The sequence below is a fragment of the Vulpes lagopus genome, chromosome 19 (genome assembly GCF_018345385.1).
Source record: "Vulpes lagopus strain Blue_001 chromosome 19, ASM1834538v1, whole genome shotgun sequence".
In the NCBI taxonomy this organism is placed as follows: domain Eukaryota; kingdom Metazoa; phylum Chordata; class Mammalia; order Carnivora; family Canidae; genus Vulpes; species Vulpes lagopus.
In genome coordinates this window covers 39,415,380-39,435,952 of record NC_054842.1, presented here as the reverse complement: position 1 = coordinate 39,435,952, position 20,573 = coordinate 39,415,380, and the positions used below count along the sequence as shown (strand labels likewise).

General features: G+C 49.8%; 1 protein-coding gene across 1 annotated transcript; it reads right to left on the bottom strand.

The window, feature by feature from the left end:
• Nucleotides 1-4,064: 4,064 nt before the first annotated feature.
• CHST2 (carbohydrate sulfotransferase 2) lies at nt 4,065-10,285 on the bottom strand. The gene is made up of 2 exons (XM_041734486.1): nt 9,952-10,285; nt 4,065-9,845 (listed from the first exon to the last, which is right to left on the bottom strand). The coding sequence occupies exon 2, from the start codon at nt 9,631-9,633 to the stop codon at nt 7,984-7,986; it is 1,650 nt and encodes a 549-aa protein (XP_041590420.1). The 5' UTR covers nt 9,634-9,845; nt 9,952-10,285; the 3' UTR covers nt 4,065-7,983.
• Nucleotides 10,286-20,573: the final 10,288 nt, after the last annotated feature.

Here is a 20,573-nt window from a genome sequence, read left to right as displayed (position 1 = left end):
TAAGCCAACACTTCCCAAGTCAACTACAGAATTTGCAATTGCTTCTCTGCATTTCGCCTCCTGTGGTCTCTTGCCCCATGCCAGCCGGGCTAGCACTACTCTGATCCCTTCCGCCTGCAAAGCAGCAACCACCCAAGGTGAGGCATGTAGCAGCCTTTACTGGAGGTTTGGGCCACAAAGGCAGCTACAGTGCTGCTCAGTATGGCAAATAATGCCAAGCTAAACATCAATCTTCCTGCCCCTGGCCATTCTCTTCTGGGGAGCATCCTTGGGCCCCAACATCCTGAGACCCCTGTCACATTGTCCCCTGTCATTTCCTCCTTTAGCTCTCCCATCTCCGTTCACTCTCTTTCTCCCAACTCCCAAATGTCCTGTCCAGGTGTCACACAGATCTTCCTCCCACCCCCCAAATGGCCTGTTACTTGTTTGGCCAACGAAGGCCATTCTAAGAGGAATTTTGTCCAACAGCACTGAAACCAACAGTTCCCTTTCTCTTTCTGCTGCATAAAAATGCATGTCTAAAGATACAGATCCATACCTGTGTTTTGGCTGAAGGCATAATGCCTCCAGCATTCAGGAGGTACTTCTCAGAAAGCATTTTGGTGGGGACAAAGAGACTTGCCATTTTGTTGATACCCCTTAACGAAACAGTGTGATCTCTGATCCACCAAGCAAAAGGAAAGAGGCTTTGTCACTCACTAGCTATGTGACCTTAGGAAAATGACCCATCTGAATCTATATTGTTCTTCTGGAAAATAGGGACAATAATAATACTTATTCCATAGGATTGTTGTGAGAATAAAATAGAATCACACAGAAAAAGTGCTGTGCACAGTGACTGGCACATGACAAATGATCTACAAAGGGTAAACGATGGTATTATGATTATTACCACCACTACTGCCACTGACGGCACTTAAAAGTGAAATTAAAATGGGGATCGCAAGTTATAGAGAGCACAGCACATCAAGAAGTCACTTGGGAAATGGGGAAAAAATAAATGAAAAACTATGTGCAGCAAAGACTTAACCTAAAGAAAGCGCACTTGGAATTCTCGTCCTGGGAAGGATACTGGTCTCACTAGCAAGTAGGGCTGGTTAAATAACAGGGCTAAAACCTATAAATGCGAATGCCATTGTTTCAGAAAGAAGATGTGTCTCATTTATATTTTTCCTTTTAAAAAGGAATAACAGATAATACCCTCCTTCATCTAAAGGTACTGAGCACCAATATGAGAACATCAAATATTTCAATTCCTCCCAGGACCTCGGTCAGCCCTCGAGAGGATAAGAGTTTGCCAGGGTAACTGGGACATCTGAAAATGGAAATGGAATATTTAGACTTCCATGTTGTTTCTTGAAAATTTCCAGTCCCTGGAAAGGTTAAAAGAGAATCGCAGTGGAGGTGAGCTCCACGTGTCAAAAACAAATACACAGCCTCGGCCTCCTTTACAGTAATACATTATCCTACTGGGCTCTTTAAAAATTGCCTCATTTCTCTTTGACCGGGGTCCAGTTGTTATTTTTCTTTTTGTGGTTATTTGTTATTTTTCTTATTTTTTCTTTTCATTATGGTGTCTCTGTTTCAAACACTAATATGTTGGGATCGCATTTGAGGCCTTTCACAGACATTATTTGGTATATTATTTTTGTCTATATTAATGTGCCTTCTTTTTCAGCCTCTGTCTGCCACACATACGTAGTTCAAGACATCATGGTACTACTGGGAAATGGGCGCAAAGGTAGGAGTTACTGTGTGCAACTATAATTAAGGCAAAGGCATCCTGGCGAGACAGATGCACTTTGCATGAAGGAATTCTAAGGAGGGGAATGCACACATGACAAGTAATCCTTAGTAATTGTGGCAGGTGATTGTACTACTCCAAAGCCCCTTGGACACAGCGTCTGCCCCCCAATCCCTTTTGCTCTGTCTTCTTGGGCTACGTCTTCTATTTTGTGCTCACTTACTAAAGACCTGTGTTGGGGAGGCACACACGCAAATGGGCTCTGATCCCTTCCCTCCTGGAGAACCTAGACTAGGAGAGGAAAAAGGCAATGACCAGAGTCTCAATCTACAGTGGCCCACACCGATAGATCTATCTGTGCCCGAGGCAGTAAGGGGAAGTAGGGAACAGAAAGTTCTGCATCTTCGAGCAGGACCCATAAATAACACCTTTGGAAAGATCCAGGACCTTCAATTATGAGTAGGAGTTCACAAAGCAGAAAAGAAATGAGAGGCAGGAGAGAGGTGCTGAGGGTGGAGAACTGCTACCCGGAGGGCAAAGGGACATATCACACCTATAATGAAAATAAACTTAGCCAACTATACTTAGCACGAGGGGGCACCAGGTGGCTTGGTGCATCTTGCACCTTTACTCCTTGAGTTTACCGTGACTGGAACTTTTGCTCTTCCCTACGGTAGACTTTCCCTCTCTACCATACACAAAGCAAATAGAGTCCCGTGGTAGTTCCAGAAGGAAAGAAACATTATCATTAGTGGAACTTGCAGTATCCACATGCTGAGGACGAGGAGGGCGTGCGCTTTCCGTCTTCATGGAAGATGTCTAACCTGTTCTTATGGCCGTTCGCACAAATACACAAGCTGTCTAGGGCCGGACCAGTCCTGAGAACACTCAGCCTCAAGTGTTCTCAAGGCCAACTGATGACTCACAGGGGCTTGTCAATCACCTGCCACAATTACTAAGGATTACTTGTCATGTGTGCATTCCCCTCCTTAGAATTCCTTCATGCAAAGTGCATCTGTCTCGCTAGGATGTCTTTGCCTTAATTATAGTCGCACACAGTAATTCCTACCTTTGCGCCCATTTCCCAGGGACTTGCAGGCCACCATTACTTGCTCTCTCCTGCTTTTAGGCATTTCTGTCTCCACACCTGGCTGCAGGACTGCCTCCACGGCACACAAGCTGTGCAGATATGCAGGCCCCACGCACAGAAGGACCCCCGGCTTGGTTTAATTCGTTGCTGTTGCAGAGTTGAAATGCTTCAGAGTTTTTTAAAAGAGGCTCCCCACTTTCATTCTGCACTGAGCTCCATAAATTACCCATCTGGTCCTGTCTAGAGGGCTAAGTGCTTCACGGTGTGTTTCTGTCAAGGCCTGCCTACACATCCCCAAGATGGGAGCCATTCTGATCATCGTGATCATCTTCCCCAGTCATTCCCTCGGCAGGGTGATGATCACAAACTGCAAGCTTGAGCAGCCCCAAAACACTTTGACATCTGATTACAAATAACCGGTTTGACCAAAAGTCAAGCTTTGGCCTCAGCCATATAGGTTCTCGTTGTCTGTCATCCTGCCAAGTACGCAGATAGGCCCTCACTCCTTCCAGGCTCCTTCGGGTTTACAAACAATACCACCTCCAAACACCGGTTCATAAAGTTTCCCATTCTATAAGCTTAATGTGTTATTCAGAATTTAACAGTTTCCTTAGCATAATTTGATTAAGGGTGTGCAGAATTGCATCAGCTGTAATAAAAGTCAAGCCCTGTAATTTCAATTATTAAACACTTGTACGGGAGCCTGTACCCGAGCAGCTCAGTGGCCGTGAGCTGGAACTGCACACGTAGCAGCTGGGATGTCCAGAAAGGAGGGAAAGGATCCCGTGACAGATCTGAAAGGGCCTCCTCAAGGTGAGTGACAGAGGGGTCTGTCAGCTGCACATTTGCCTCAAGCCATCCCGTGACGCAGCTCAGGCCAATCCTCGCACTGCGATTGTCATTCACTAGCTGTCCACACCGGACCCTGACACAGATCTGTCAGAGGTTCTGATAGAATCGTTGGCCACTCACTCTCCCGAGGCCCAGGATCAAAAGCATCCCTCCCCACATACCTCTCCGCTGGCACTTAGTCTCTTTTCCAGACCTGAAGACAGTGCAGGAACTCAGTTACCCCTGTGGGTGCGCGTGGGTGTTGTGTGTGTGTGTGTGTGGTGGGGGGTGGCTGGGGGAGGGTAGGAAAGTGACACCTCGGCCTCATTCACGACTACAGATAAGACGAGCCTTTTTATTTCCCTCTCGGTCTTTCTCAAGTCATCTCTAGAGACGGGGTTTCAAACATGATCTTTATTTCATTGCTCAGACCCAGGGAATATTAATTAACAGCCTCACTCAGATTCACATTAATGTCACACCGACAGCGTAATCCAGCCGCAACTATACCGTTTGCAACGTGAAATCCTGGACAGACCTGGCCACAGGCAGCCAGGGATGCCCGGGTACAGGCCGCCTGGGTCTCATTCAGCGTCCACAATGGGCCAAACTCCCTGAAAGTAACTATTCCTATCCCTGGCTGAAATCCACCTCCCGGTCCTTTAAACTGTACATTCGGAGCACGCAAAATAATAAATAAATATTACGACCTTATCGCCCTCCCTTGAGTACCAAGGCAGCATTTGTTCTGCAGGGATGTTTCGATCCCTGCCTTTATCTTGTTAAAACAAGTGGGGAAACAAATAATAAACGCCAAACCCCTCGTTTGGAAATGTTTACTTCTTCGCCACGCTCAGAAATTCTGCATTTTTGTTCCTAATTCATCTGCGGGAAATCCTAGCCTCTACCGGGTCACCGTGGAAAAGATCGAAGATGTTCCCGTTGCCCACTTCCCACATCTTAGTAGAGCCCAGGGCCCCCTTTCTCCGGCCAACTTGGGGGGAAACGGCCTGAAGATTTTTCCAAACAGGTAACACATTCTTTCCGCTCTTTCCCTTCCGAGCGCTTTGCAATTTTGATAGTTCTGTGTTTCATTCACTTACTCGTTGAGTGTTTATCAAGGACTCCCTAGGCGGTGGACACCAGAGGGCAGAGGATTTGCCCCAGCCCCTGCCTGCAAGACATCCACGAGTCAGCCTGAATGAGGCCTTTGAGGGCCTCTGAGCTCCCTGAAATTCTAGCCCCCAGCCGGTGCCACTGCCTTGTTCCAAACTCATATTTGTTGACTAAATGCACCCGGTAGACTTCGTTATTTATAAATAGAGCTTTCTAATTAACAAAGGCATTCCAAAGGCAAAGGGGTAGCTCAGGCGTGCTATCAGCTGAGCAGAATTTGAAAATAAAAATCACTCCGATAACCTGCTTCTGAAGATTTCCTCCCGCTGATGGCCAGAGCGCCAAGTTGGGAAATCTGAAAGGATCTCCTTTCCATGTGCTGCCTCAGAAACGCTCACGGGCTCTGTTGCAATTTGTTGTGGCACAGGTCTGCTTGCACCAGGGGCTGACAGGAGCTTATTAACACCAAAGGGAAAAAAAAAAAAAATCCTCCTCAAACCCGTGGAAGCTGAATGTCACTGATACGGCTAGCTCGGCTGTTAGGGGCAACTACACCTGTCTTGCTTTCCTAGAATGCAGCTAGGTACAAATCTCCAGGAGCAACAATTCACCTTTGCAGATCACAGAGCAGCAGAGTGGAGAGAAGGCATCTGCCACAAACAAGGGTATTGGGCAGAAACCCCGTTCAAACACAGCAAGGAGACAAATATTGGTGTTTATGCTTAAAATTTCATCTGAGCAGAAGCCACAAATGCTCTGCAGGCTGCAAAGGCTCCACGCAGCATCCGATATTTTCTTAAATACAAGATCCCAAAACATCGCAATTCTACTTTAACCCCAGGGACCTAGATATACTGAGGGAAGAATGAATTCAACTGTTTAGAAATCCTTCACTCCAAAACGAAGCATGAATTTCACCGTGATTAAGTGCTGAGAGCTGATTTCTAACGCCACATGAAATTTGTTTTTAGATGGTTATTTTATTCAGAATGGTTGCTTTTTAATGATGCTGCCTTGATTTCCTGTTAAACCTGTTTCGTCTGTAGTCATCCAACATTAATATTTATTTTGTTCACTTACTTTTAAAGTATTCTTAAATTAAAGCTATTGCAAATATTCTACTGCGGCCGATGATAATTCAGCAGAGGTGCTACCATGAAAATATCATAGAAAACATGATCAGTGTGTTATAGCCGTAATCCGGTTTAATAAACACAGCACTATAAACTACTTTAGGACATTAGGAACCAACCATTCTAGCGTGTGTTATAAAACCCACTGCTAAATACAACTGTTTTTTTTTTTAAACTTCTGTGCTTTTTTTTCATCTTGAATTCTTAACAGTGTAGTTAGATTTCACATTGTAATGAATATTATACTTGAGAATCATCTTGTGTTAAAGTCTTTCCCATGTACATATTATTCTCCATCATATTTTCCTTAAAATCCCCAGCATTGAATCAACACAGGTTGGCCTACAAGAGGTTTCACAATAAATTATAGTAAAATAAAGCCATGATGTTATTGAACTTGTACCGTATATAATGAGATAAATAACTACACTGCCTCCTGTTCCTGTTCGGGCTTTGTGACTTCATATCGTAATGTGACATTCCACAGAATGCTTCCATAGAAATAGGCTCAGGACAGCAGCACACCATTGCCACTACAGGAAAACTGGCATGGTTTTCTCCCTGGAAAATACCAAATCTCAAAATCCAACACACTTACTCATAATTCATTTTCATTTCCTCTTTCCCAGAATTCATTTTCATATCTAAAAGAGGCTCTTGGCTGAAGCCTTATACTGTCTGCAACATGTTATAGCTTCTTGCAATTTTACTTTTAGGAAACACAGTAAGGAAGGAAAAGTAATGCACCCCCATGGGCATCCCAAGTTAAGCCACTACAAATTCACATTCTGTTTTGCACTCCTGTGAATGGGAAGCGAGGAAGAAAAGGAAACGCCTGGGAGTGCCCTTATGGTTCTCAGGTAAAACTTTCTTTTCAAATGCCTCCATGTACTACTGTGTCACAGGCAGAAAAACACTCCAGACATACATACTTGTCATTTTTCTAACCAAAGAAGTTGCTCCAGTCGTCAACAATATGTTCACGCAGATTCTTTGAGCTCTGTGTTTTAATCAGAATTTTTTGTTCTTAGAGACTTTTCTTCAAAAAAAAAAAAAAAAATCCTTTTTCTGAACTAACCTCAGAACCAAAACAGGTCTCTGCTTCAAGGTTCCCCAGTCTTAACTGAACAGTAATCAAAACCGAATGCCTGCAAATCCCCAAGGGGGGTCGCTTCTTCCTTTCTGAGCTCAAAGTGCAACAGCAAAGTAGTGGGAGCTTTTCCCTCCACTGCCTTGCTTGGGGTTTTTTTTTGCCTTTAGCATTTGAAGGTTTGTTCCCATTTCTGCGCACCTGACAGGCTGTGATTTACATGTGAGAAAACAACTCCAAGGTTCTTATGGAGGAGTCAGAAGCTGCTCCCACCCATCTCAGCGGTTTTCTAGGAAACAGAGTGGGAAAAGGGGGTCGGGGGAGGGGAAGCAAATTCGTTCTGAAGCTGCACAGGTAAACCCAAAGTAATGGAGGCAGATAGTAAAAAGAATATTATTTATTATCTTTTTTTTTATTAATACTCACGAATAACCTTTGCTTTTTTTTTTTTTTTTTTTTTAACACAATCTACTTTTAGAAGAATGCCTCCTCGGTTTATCATGCCCAATCGGGAGCTCTGAGCTCCTGGACGACTTCTCCTTCCTCCACCCCACCCCTCACATCCAAATTACTCTTTTACATGTTCACAGATACCACGAACAGTTTTGTAAACAAGATTTAGGGGACTGGGCCTTGATGGAATCAACATCCCACTTCAAAGCGGAGGGCGGGGAGGAGAGAGGGGAGGAGAGGGGAGGAGAAGGGAGGAAAGGCAGGGGAGTGGAGAGGAGGGGAGCGGGAGCAGGTCAGAACTTTCAAGTCTTGCCTTTTCTGAGATGGGTGTGTATTGTGGCTGTTCCTTGAAATTCAATGACTCAAAACATTGACAGCAAGTGCCTGTGTGGTTATTTATATTATATATCTATAATAGAATATGTGGGCTTCCTCAGTTTTGGGTCTCGGCTGTTTTGTTTAAATACACCACAGTCCTCCCGTGGGTGTTGTCTCCACAGGGAGTCGGGTCTCCCAGGAAACCCTCTCAGAGCCGGGGCTTCCGGAGCAGGGTCTTACTGAGGTCCTTGACCTCCTCGGGGCTATTGACCCGCTCGTAGCCCAGCACCGCCATGGGCTGGTAGCAAAACTCCTCCACCTGCTTGATCTGCTGGAAGGTGAGGGCCGTCCGCCAGGCGTTGGCGGCCTGCGTGGCATTGCGCGCCGACACCACGAAAGGCTTGGAGGAGGAGCCCGAGCCGCTGGTCATGTTGAGGGCAAACTGCTCCATTTCGGGGCTCACCAGCAGCCCCACAAAGTCGTACACCCGCCGCAGGGTCTTGACGGGGTCTCCCACCAGGTCCTCGTACCGCACTACCAGGTAGTGGCCCTGCAGCCAGTCGGGGGGCTGCAGCGCCGTCTGCAGCGTCTTGGCCATGCTGTTGCAGATCACCTCCATCGCGCCAAGCGCGTGGTAGTCCGCCGGGCCGCCCACGCCCTCCTTCTTGACGCCCAGCTTGTGGCCGGCGGCCTCCAGGAAGGGCATGCGGTGGGCTCGCGGGTCGCGGCTGCGCACCACCTGGAGGCTCTCGCGGATGAGCCCGTGGCGCGAGCGGATGCGCGAGCTGGCCACGGCGCGCGGGTCGCGCACCAGGTGGATGACCTTGAGGTCCAAGGCAGGGTCGCGCAGCAGCGGCGCCAGCACGGCCACGTCGAAGACACGCACGCCCTTGATGACCAGCGTGCGGTACTTGCGGCACTCCTCCTCGAAGCGCGCCAGGCGCTGCGGCGGGCACTTCTTGCACACGCGGTCGTCCACCAGCCCCACGACCTCCTTGCGGTAGGCGGGGCAGAGCGGCGACGAGCACACCACCTTGTTGGTGGCGGCGCCGAAAATGCCCAGCGTGGTGAGGTTGCGCCCCCCGCTGCCCGCGGGGCTGTACAGCTGGAAGACCGAGAGGTCGCAGCGGTAGAGCGCGCTCAGCATGTCCCGCGCCGCCCCCTGCAGGGAAACCGCGTCCCCCGGGTACAGCTTTTGCCACACGTGCCACACGGGCTCGTAGAGGAAGAACACCTCGGGGTTCTGGTTGAAGAGCTCACCGAAGAACGAGGAGCCCGAGCGCCACGTGGTGAACACGTACACCAACTGCCTCTTGTCTCCGCCAGCCCCGGGGCCCCGAGTGCCATTGCGGGGAGGGGCCCCGGCCCCCCCGGCCCCCGCGGCCCCGGCTGCGGCGCCTGCGGCGGCGGCTGCGGCGGCGGCGGCGGCGGCTGCGGCGGCTGCAGCGGCGGGGGCCGCCCCGACGGCGGCAGGAGGGCGGTACGGAGTACGGGGGTCCGGGCGCGCGTGTGCGCGGGGCGGCGCCGCCGGGGGGGGGCCCGGGCGCCCCCAGCCGCCCCCAGCCGCCCCCGCCGCGGCGCCCAGCGGCCCGTCGGGGCTGCACTGCTGCAGCGGCTCCTTGTGCCACTTGTAGTCCAGGAGGTTGAGCATGGTGAGCACCAGCAGCAGCGCGTAGCCCGCGCACAGCACCAGCGCCTTCCTGCGGAACACCTTCATTCCGAGCGGGGACGCGGGCCAGCGACGGCCCGGGCGCCGGGGCCACGGCGGGAGCAGGGCGCGCGGCGCGGCCGCAGGCGCGGCCGGGAGCAGCCGGGGGGGCGCGCCCGGGGGCAGGGCTCGCGGCGGGCTGCGGCTCATCACAGGCACAGCCGGGGCCGGCGGCGCGGCGGGGGCGGCCCTGCAGCCCAGGACCGGGACGCAGCGGGCCGGCTTCGGGCGCGGGGGCTGGGGCCGCGGCTCCGAGGCGGGCGCGGCGGCAGCGGCAGCGGCAGCGGCAGCGGCAGCGGCAGCGGCGGCTGGTCCCCGACGCCCAGGGCGGGCTCTCCCATGGCAGCGGCTCCGGGAAAGACCTGCGAGGGCAAGCGGAGGGAGCCCGTGAGCCCCAGTCCTCCTCCCCGTGCGCCGCCTCCACCTGAGTAACGCCCACCCTCGGGTCCGCCGGGCTCCCCCGCTCACCTGGAGCCGCGGGCGCACCCCGGGGCCGCCCGGGGTCACGGGCCGGTCGGTGCTGCTGCCGCCCGTTCCCCGACTTCTCGCGCACGGTCTGTCCCGGGAGTCCCCGGCTCACGGGGGGCCGCGGGGCCGTGCAGCCCACGCCCCGGGCAGTTTCCGGGCGGCGGGCGCCCCGCGGCTCGGGAAGGGAAACTTTCACGGGGCCTGGAAGCCCGCTCCGCGCTCCGCCGAGCCCAGCGCGCCCGGCTCCAGGCGCCTCCGCCGCCCTCTCGAGACCGCAGCTTCCTTCCTCGCCCCGGGGGGCGAAGCCGGCGGGGGGAGGGGGCTCAGGCAGGACCCAGCTCCCGGCAGAGCGGCTCCGCCTTCCTCGCTCTCGGCCTGCGCGCCCGGAATCTCCCCATCCCTCCGGCGGCGGTGGATGGGGCGCAGCGCGACCCCGCGGCGGCGGCGGCGGCGGCGGCGGCTTCTCCCATCACTCGGAGGATGCCCGGGCCGGCATTGCCGGGGGCGCCCGCCGCTCCGCAGCCTCCGCCTGGCCCGGGAGGGCTCGCCACGCACCGCAGTCGGCCGGGGAGCCCGAGGCCGCAGCGCTCCCTTGCCGGCCCGCCCCCCGCACCAGCCGCTCCGGGCCAACGAGGTCTCGGGGCAGAGGAAGCCCCCGCCGCCGCCGCCGCCGCCGCCGCCGCCGCGCGAAAGCGGCGCCCGGGAGGATGCTGCTACCCGACTCCCCCTACGCCGAGCGGCTGCAGCGCGCCCGGGCCAGCCTCTGCGCGCTCCTGCCAGCCTGCGCCGGGTTGGTGCGCGCCGCCGTCCGTCGCCGCGGCTCCTCCCCCTCGCCGCGCCGCCTCCTCCTCCGCCCGTCCCGCGCCCGCCCCCGCCCCCGCCCCCTCGCCGAGTCGGGCTCCCGCCGCCGCCGCCGCCGCCGGGGCTGGAGGTCGGGGCTCGAGTCCGCGGACGCCGCCCGGGCCGCCGTCCCCACGACCCGGGCCGTAGCTCCTGGGCGCGGGCGCGGGGCTCGGAGAAACTTGGGAGACTCCTTGCGGCTGCCGGGCTCAGCCGCACGTTTCTGCGGTCGGAAAGAGCCGGCGATAAAGTTCGGGCAGGAGCCCGCACCCCCGCGCCCCGCGGCCGCCCCCCCGGCTCCCCCCTCGGCGTCGGCGCCGCCCGCCCCTCGCGGGGCCCAGGACGCCCCCGGGCCCGGTGCGCGCTCCGAGGACGCCGAGCGCCGCTTGCAGGCTCCCGCGCCCGGCTCGCGCGCCCCGGCCGGTCTGCGGCTTCTCCCTCGCCGAGGAAGTAATAAATCTTTCTGACCCCGGGGTCAGAGAAGACGCCTCAGTCTCGGGGAGGAGTGCGCGGGCGGGGCGTCTTCCCCCGCGTCCCCGGCGCCGCCCAGCGGGCCGCTTGGGTGTCCCTCCGCCCCCCGCACCTGCTCCCGGGCCGCGGCCGGTCCCGACGCGTCCGCCGCGAGCGAGCGCTGGGGACCCGGGGTGGAGGGGGTCGGGGGGACCCTGCGTCCCAGTCCGCAGCAAGAGCCCTGCCTTGCTTCTTGCCCCTACAGATGAGCGCAAATGATTTGGCCGAAAGGAAAGCCGGTCTTTGGAAGCAAAACGTGATTCTGAGTTGGTTTGAGTTTAGTTTAAGTTCTTTTAAAAAAAAAAAAAAAAAAGTGAAAAATCTCTCCCCGGCTCGCTCTCTCTCTCTCTCCTCTCTCTGTCAAGAGAACCAGAGAGGACTAAGCCACCCTCACGTGCATCCGTAAAATAGGGACATATCAGAGCATCCAGGAATTGGACGGTGACTGGGTGATTTACGATGATCAAACCCCCTGGAGGCCTTGTTGCCGCAAAACCCTGGGAGTCCCGAAGCCCTCGAGCTGCCCGTAAACAGAGCCCTGATCTCCTGGAGGATGTTCTGTTGCCTCCTGCCCCATGAAGTTTTTGGAAGTTTGACAAAGTCGCTGCAAAATTGTATTTGTGCTATTTTGGGTAGCTTCTCTCAGCCAGAGGATCCTTCTAAATTTAAAATGTTGCTGTTTGCGCTATTATTCCTCCCTGAGTTTTATAGACTCTTAGGAGTGCAAGGACTCTTGGAAAGTGACTTCACTCACGTGGGTTTTCAGAATAGAAAGATGTTCAAAGAGCTTGACCTAACCGCATTTTCTAGTAAAAAGCCACAAGGCCCGAGTAAGTTGATTTTTACTTTTTCCCCCTGTGGTTCTGATACAGGGCGAGGATGAGGTGTTCCCAGGACAGGTTTTATGCCATTAGGTGAGGCTTTCTCAACTGGCAAGCGCATCACCTCTAGGAGCAGGTCAGACACGTCTTTAATCCCTGTTCGCAGGAAAGTGGTAGAGTCTAACTGAGTGACTCCCCATCACTCCATTTCTGGCCCACCCACCTCCCTTCCCCTGCTGTCTCAAAAGTCCCTGTACAGTTTCCCCACACTCACAAAAAGAATAAGTGATACTGGCTCATTAAAAGACAGGGAGTAGTGGAGGAAAGAAAATCTCGATCTTACTATTCGGCATGATTCCAAGAAAAGTCATTTCTAATATTTTTAATTTAGTCTCCGGCTCTGTGGTTGCTCAGAAAGCACCATGAGTTGCAGTTATTTGATGTAAGACCCTTTTCTAAACAATCGTTTGCATAGAGACAATTTTGTTGCAGTTTTCCAACATTTTACTAGAGTTGGCAAACTAGTCAACTTGCGGTTCGCCCCCACAGTGAGTGCTCGGATGTGAGTGCTCAGCTGGCATAAATTTACAGGTTCCGACATCTCCACCCTCTCCTTGCTTGCAAATATTTTGCCATTTTGCATGATTAATTCCAAACTTTGTGACAACTAATGACATCCGAAGACTTGATAACGCCCTCCTTCCCATATTTGTTCAGAAATTCTTTTTTATTTTAACCCATTTGTCTTTTTAGCATAGTAATGACCCAGACATATAATAAGTCACATAATCATTTCATTGGCAGAGGAGCCAGTCATGCTACAAGGCTGTCCTTGACTCAGCTTGTTGTTTAGTTTAGCAATTCAGAGTATTTTGCAGGATGCTCCTTTAGTCTCTCTTCTTTGGTGCCTATAATGTGGAAAGGAACCGCTATTGGAAAGTTGCCATGACTTTTGCCCAATCCTGGACAAATAGGGGCCTAACATCCCCGGGGTGCTGTAGGCTTAGTACCCGGCCTGCCGAATAGGGCAGAGAAATCTTCCAAGACCTTCCTCCATGATCAGGTTTGGGGAAGAAAAAAATGTAAGGGTGGGTCATCTGGACAGCTTCTGGCCAAGCCTGTCAGTGTCACCGGGGCCTGCAAGATTCAACTTTGGAAAATATCTGCTCCTGGACACCAATATAGATTGACTCACTCAGATTTTCAACAAATGTGCAGTTTCAGTGGGACTTAGCGCACAGAATTGGATTAATCACAATCTTTGTTTTAAAACAACCATCATTAGTCCAAGGATGGCCCTTTCCTATTTTATATGATTTTAAATAATATAATGAGTACTCGTGAGCCCTTTATAGAACCCAGAAACCTCCAGAGATAGCCACTCTACTTAACTGAGTTTAAAAATTTTAATGAAATGGTTAAGTTCCAAGAAAAAAAAAAAAAAGCTTGCCTTAATTGTCAAAAAAGAAATAGCCTAAATAGTCATGACTATTAAGGAAATGAAGCAGCCATTTAAAATCTTTCCATAAGAAAAACAACAGGTCCAGAGGGCTTTATCAGATTTTCTACCAGACTTTCAAGAGCTAAATCATTTCTCTACTACACAAATTCTTCCAGAGAAGGAAAAAGAAGGAATACATCCCCCTAACTCATTCTAAGGGCCTGATAACTAGAAAGAGATTTCAAAGGAGGAAATAGGTCCTTTTCATTGACTAATGTACATATCAAACTCCTAAATAAAATACTAGCAAAACAAATCTAAGACAGTGTGGGAATAAACAGAGAAGATTCACAAAAAAGCCTTGGAGTTTCTTCCTGCAGATTTTCCTTCCTGACATCAGGGACAAGCTAACTGGACAAGGACATGTTCCCCTGCCACAGGCAGAGACACCACCTCCTCGAGTCCACCAGCCACTTCTCTGCTGCCTGTATGGGCATCCTCCTGGGTCCTGCTGACCCCCATCCATTCTTGCTTCCTTTGGGAACAGTGTCTGAACCACCACACCCAACTGAGTGTGGCTTTTCTTTTTTTAAGCTTTTTTATTTACTTATTCATGAGAGACACAGAGAGAAGTAGAGACTTAGGCAGAGGGAGAAGCAGGCTCCCCAGTGGGACTCAATGGATCACAGGATCCCCAGATCACGACAGGGGCCAAAGGCAGATGCTCAACCACTGAGCCACCATGGAGTTCCTGATTGTGGCTTTGATGGGAGCTTCAGCCAAAGTATTCCTCTTCTCCTCCAGAGGGATGTGAGACCCAAACTCAGCAAGTTAAATGTTCTGTCCATGAAAGCTTCATTCATTCATTCATTCATTCATTCATTTGATCTACATGTATTGAACTCCTACTATGTGCCAATCTGAGCCTCCATCAGAGAGACTGGAAAACAGAAAACAGTTGCAGCCCCCTCATCCCAACAGTGAAGTCCTAGAGAGATACCCTATTACCCTTTTAGGGGGGGCCCTGTCTTTAAGCCTATTAACTTGGAGGGTTTTTTAGATCTTGTAAGCTACTCCAAATGCATCCACAAATCCTCCCTCCTCTCCCATTAAGTTTGTCAGAATCTGTTTTTGTTATGTACAACCAAAAATTCCTAATTGACATGGTGTCTTACTGCCTAATTACAGATTTGATTTCATTCAGGCTTTGTCTTTATTCCTTATTCTCCACCTACCCTCAAAGCTGTGCTTTCGCTTTGGAGCTTCCACCTTTAAATTCTAGTATCTAGCCAGGCAGCCGTCAGAAGGAACTCCAGCCCAGCCCTCACATAAGCATCGGGGACCTCACCACTCACACCTTTCCTCGACCTTATTTATCACTGGCCAGCCTGCTTACTTGTAACCCCTAGCACCCTCAGCCACACAGCCAGGACTGCTCTCACACTAATTAGCATACCTCTAGTCAGATTTACTCCCAGTAACCACATCTAATCATCAGTACTTCCTGACCTCTGGTCCCAAGGATCTACTGGGCTCCTTTATTATTATTTAATTATAGACCCCTTTAAATAAATAAATAAATAAATAAATAAATAAATAAATAAATAAATATAGTAGAGATGTGAGATGGCCCACAAAGGTAAATACAAGAAAACTCATCAAAGGGAAAAGTAACATGAAGCCAAGGGTGTGGTTCTCTATAGCAATTCATTCCCTGAGATCCTATTCATTTTTTTAAATTTTGTATATTGACTTTTTTTTTCATTTGTTTTTATTGAAGTTCGTTTTGGCAACATATAATCTAACACCCAGTGCTTATCCCACCAAGTGCCCTCCTCAGTGCCGGTCACCCAGTTACCCCAACCCCCGCCTACCTCCCCTTCTGCAACCATTTGTTCGTTTCCCAGAGTTGGGAGTCTCTCGTGGTTTGTCTCCCTCTCTGATTTTTCCCTGAGATCCTATTCATTTGCTAGATGTGAGCCAGAAAAAAATGGCTCTGAGCTTCCTAGTAGCCAGTAAGGAAGGAGAGTCGCTCAGGAGAGAGATAGCTTTACCTGACACAGCAAACCAGGAAAAAAAAAAAATCATCTTCCTTCTTTTGTAAGCTTCATTCATGTGATGTCTTGGTTCACTACTCTTTTCCCAATACTAGCATAGTGTCTGACATGTAAGTGCTCAGTATATATTTATTGGCTGACTTACTGTGGGGTCCTCATAAAAGAATTATGCAGTATAGAAAGCGGACTAAGACCTTAAGTGTGTCTCTATTATCTACAATAAAAACAACTACAGAGGGGCACCTGGGTGGCTTAGTGATTGAGCATCTACCTTTGGCTCAGATCATGATCCCGGGGTCCTGGGATCAAGTCCCGCATCAGGCTCCCCACAGGCAGACTGCTTCTCCCTCTGCCCAGATCTTTGCCTCTCTCTCTCTCTGTCATCAATCAATAAATAAAATCTTAAAAAAAAAAAAAAAAAAAGAAAGAAAGAAACTACAGAGTTGGGGCAAAACGTGCTGGTTCCTATAAGACCAATCAACGCAATCCCATGGCATAATGTCAATGCTCATTTCACTAAAGGCAATGTAGCGTGGGCTGCGTCCCCCCTCTGATGGTCTCCCCGGCTGGCTCATCTCAGCATGCTGAGTGAAGCTGTTTGTCATGCTGAAGTGCATAAGGATGAATAACCTCTAGGACGAGGCTTTCTTGGAGAAACTAATACCTGGAAACAAGAGACCCAGCTTCTGTTATTTCTTGCCACATCTCCATGCCAGGCATCACCCAGGGGCAGTTAGAGCTGGGCCTTGCACCATCCTGAGCTAGAAAGTGGTCTTGAAGCCTTTGCAAATCATTTAGTTGCCCTGGCTTTCCCCCTCAGTTTGTCAGGACTCGTGACTTATGAGCACACTAACTAGGGTAGGAGCTGGGAGCGTGCAGGGCGCTTTGCCCTAACCACGGCCCCTCATCCCCAGTGCAGAGCTCCAGGTCACAGGAATTCCTCCTTGGGGTAAGCCTGTCCTCTCCTCAGAGGGTCTGTCCCCTGACAGGTACCCAGAGGCCAGGCCTCCCTGTATCTGCTGAGAGGTGGCCACCTCACTTCCCTGCAGACTGCCTGGACCCATCTCCATGCCTCTGCCCATCCTTATCAGTCAACACAGATGACTCTGAGAGTATTTTGAGATCAACATTCGAAAGAGAAGCTTTGACACTGAAGTTTTAGCCCTTGATCAGAAATGCTTTAAAAACCATCAACCAGTCACCCAAATCAACGGTCATGAGGACGCAGAGATAACATCGCATTATCAGAAACTCCATGGGACACCCACACGGCTCTGCACTAATAGGATTCTGTTTAAAACAAATAAAGAGATGTCTACTGTAACACCCTCGTGCCTTCAATGTGACTTCTGCCTCAGATGCCACAGTATCTGATTAAAGGCTGTCAACTGGAAACCCCTCTATTTATTAACAGAAAGAATGAAGTTCTTTGAGATTTTAAAACAGATAGTGGCTCATGTACAGAATTTGGAATCAGCCCTGGATTTAATTCCCTACAGGTCCACTTGCAAGTTTGATGTCCTTGGACAAGATACGTAATCTCTTTGAGCCTCAGTTTCTCATCGGCAATAGAGGGTAATAATATATGGATAATAATATCTGTCTCGTGGAACGGACAGGAGAAGCCAGGGAGAGCGCAGAGGTCAAGCACCCAGCACAGCATTGAGCAGCATGGAGCCGTTAGGAGATAGGCATTCCTTCCCTTGCGCGGGGCAAAAGGCCTTTTCTCTTTGGGGAGGAATGACGCAAGGTGAAAGAACTTGGGATCTCCATGGAAGAAGAATGTCCTACCACCTTTTCTCCCCCCCTCTTTTGTTCAGGATATTTGGGGGTTTGGTTTGGTGAGGGCTTCTTTTTTCAGGGTGGGGAGAGTTCTGGCTGAGGTTTGGAGGGGCAGCAAGATGGGGAGAAGTGTTCAAGTGGTTAGCAGAGCGGACGGAGCCCATCACAGCTGGAGTTGACCTGTGTGTTTCATTGGCCTTGAAGTCTACTGTGGATCAGCTGAACCGAGGTCCCCTGAGAGATTGTTAGAACATAAAATCTCAGGCCCCAGACGTCTTGCATCGGTATCTGCATTTTAGCAATAGTCTTGAGTGACTGATCCACACATTAAAGTTTAGGAAGCAAAGTAGCAGCCACTTTGATGTTTAATGGTGGGTAACACCTACAATTAATTACTCAGGGTCACGCAGGGGGATGGACTGGTTCCCCCCACCCCATTCTCACCTGTGGGCTACGTAAGATTATCAGATGGCCAGTAGAGGAACCTTCTGGAGCAGTGCCAATTGAAAAGAGATGCCTTCCTACCCCCATCGCTGCCCCAGGTACAGGCCCATGTCCTGGTACACAGCTAATGAGCAGGTGCCGGAGCCTTTGTGCTGGATACAACCTGCACCATCACCTGAGAGCCTGCTCTTAGCACAAAAGATAAGTAAAATAATGCTTACAATTCCCAGAACTAGTCTGTCACTCTCAACTTCTGTGTTTACCTAAAGCAAGAGAAATCGCTGTTTTGCTTGCATTAAACGGAAAGAAAAAGAAATTATGGCAGCACTTAATTACAAGAGCAACATATTGTGACATTGGTTCTTCCTGCAGAAAAATGAGTGTTTGGGGCATGCCACGAGTCTCACAGTACACGTTGCCACACACAAAAGCCAATTCCATTCTAGGTGGTGTGATCTGTGTTCTTGTAACTTATAGACAAACTATTATACAGAAACATCGCAATTTTCCTTAGGTGACCTCGGTGCTTATGTATGTAATTTCTAAGATGTGTTGGGGAATGAAGTGGAATGTACGATTTCATACCTGCATCGTTTTGGCAGTCACAAGGTAGCCAAGCCTACAGGGGAAGAAATTGGAGATAGAAAGTAGTCCTCAGCCTGGATCATTTCATTCTGCAGCTCCTCAGCTCTATAGTTCATCTTTTGCCCCCTCTCGTTTTCTGTCCAAGTCCTAATTCCTGAAGTTTTATGTCAACTCTTTATCCCTGGCTCAGCTCCTGCCTAGTTACATGTTAGAAAGTTGGATGCGGGGCACCGGGCTGGCTCAGTGGTTGAGCGTCTGCCTTCGTTTCAGGTTGTGACCCCAGGGTCCTGGGATCCAGCCCCCCATTGGGCTCCCCGAGTGGAGCCTGCTTCTCCCTCTGCCTATGTCTCTGCCTCTTTCTCTGTGTCTCTGACGAATAAAGAAGTAAAATCTTTTTTAAAAAAAGAAAAGTTGGATGCAACTTTGGTTCAAAAATGCAACATCTCATTAGTTTTCAGATGATATATCCTTGTCCTTTTACAGATCCCTCTTTTCTCAGTCACGACACAACATGTGGTTTTACTCACTTCAAGGAAGCAACCTTTCGGCTCCACTGCAGTTTCTGTCACATTCGTTTCTAGAGCACAAAATGTTTTGTTGATTTGTTGAACTGTTTCTTTTCCTTCGCCTTGTTAGCTGTCTATTTTTATGCACGATTTCATTGTTAGGGCACAACTTATTATGCAGAAAAGTCTCTTCTGCAGGTCTGTGTCCCACTTACAGTTTTTTTTTGGGCGGGGGGGTAGACAATGTGCATTTTAATGCCACAGGTCAAATTCCCGTCCAATAAGTATCTAAACTCCTCGCCTTCATATGAAAATATGTTGCTTTCTTCATCTCCAGCCAGTGCCCCATTTGTCATTTATTTCAGGATTTAATCGACCTGATGAAATTTCAGTACAACATAAGAAATTAGGGCCTGATTGTCCTAAGATATCTCTTCTGGTTTTTATGACAAACACCTGGGTTCATTCAGACTTATTTTTCCACTGTCATTTTAATGATGGATTTGTCATTTCTTTTCCCCCAAAATCTCCCCTGCACAGAACGTCAGAGACTGCAGGGCTTTAAACATCCTGGTTCAGTTCTTCCCTGTACACTCATTATGGAAAACCAATGCTCAGCCATCACCATGGCCTGGACATTCTCTGTGCCCAGAGAATGAAAATTTGATGTGCAACATCATAACACATAATACTGTGCTTGACACAATAGCGGTGCCGACAAAGTGGGAATAACAGTCGCTGATGAGAGAAAGAAGCCCTCTCCCTCTGGTGAAAATTAATTGTTCTCAATTAATATGCATGGCACTGCTCTGGAAGCTTTTGGATGCCTGGTTTATTTAATTCTGTCCAAAATGATGTGGAGGCCACAACATCTTCACATATTTACCACATTTCTGCTATGTCACCAGGTCAGGACACTTGGGTGTCCATCTCTCAAATTTTATCCTTCTCCTTGACATGGCATATTGGAAAAGAACCCAAGAAAGATGGTGCCATTTGGTGTGTTTTGGCTGGATGGCTTTGTTTCTGTAAACAGCTGGATTTGTCCAACCATGTTGGCCATCAGCTTGGGTGTTTATGGTCCTTATGAAACTCCCATATCACTCAGGCAGGCAATTGTTTACTTATGTTTTGCTGGAAACCCTTAGAAATATGTGCTCAATAGCTGCAGATGTGCCCACAGCTTGCATACAGTCCCAGCCTGGGTCAGCAATCTTTTATATCCTTTTAAATAACCCATGCAGAATATCCCCTAACAGATTATTATCCATCTGGTAGTTGAAGGCAAAGTGCTGAATATGCACTGTGTGCATTCGGGGCTCACATTTAGTTTAATCCCATGATTCCTCCCGATTCGAAAAGTCTTTATTTACCTACAAGACTCCCCACATTCCTGATTCTTGCTGTCAGGAAAAGGTAGATAATGTCATCTGCTTACACAATCATGGTTCATTTTCAAAGCAATTTACAGATGCTCATCCTTATAATCACTCACCAGAGAAGGATAGATGTTTCAAGAAGACGAAATGAGGCACTAATTTTGCCCATGAATTGCTACGTCCAGTAGAACTTTAGCATCCTGACCTCATGGTGTTCCCCAAGGACCACTGAGAGCCTAACCCTGTACTTGTCTTAG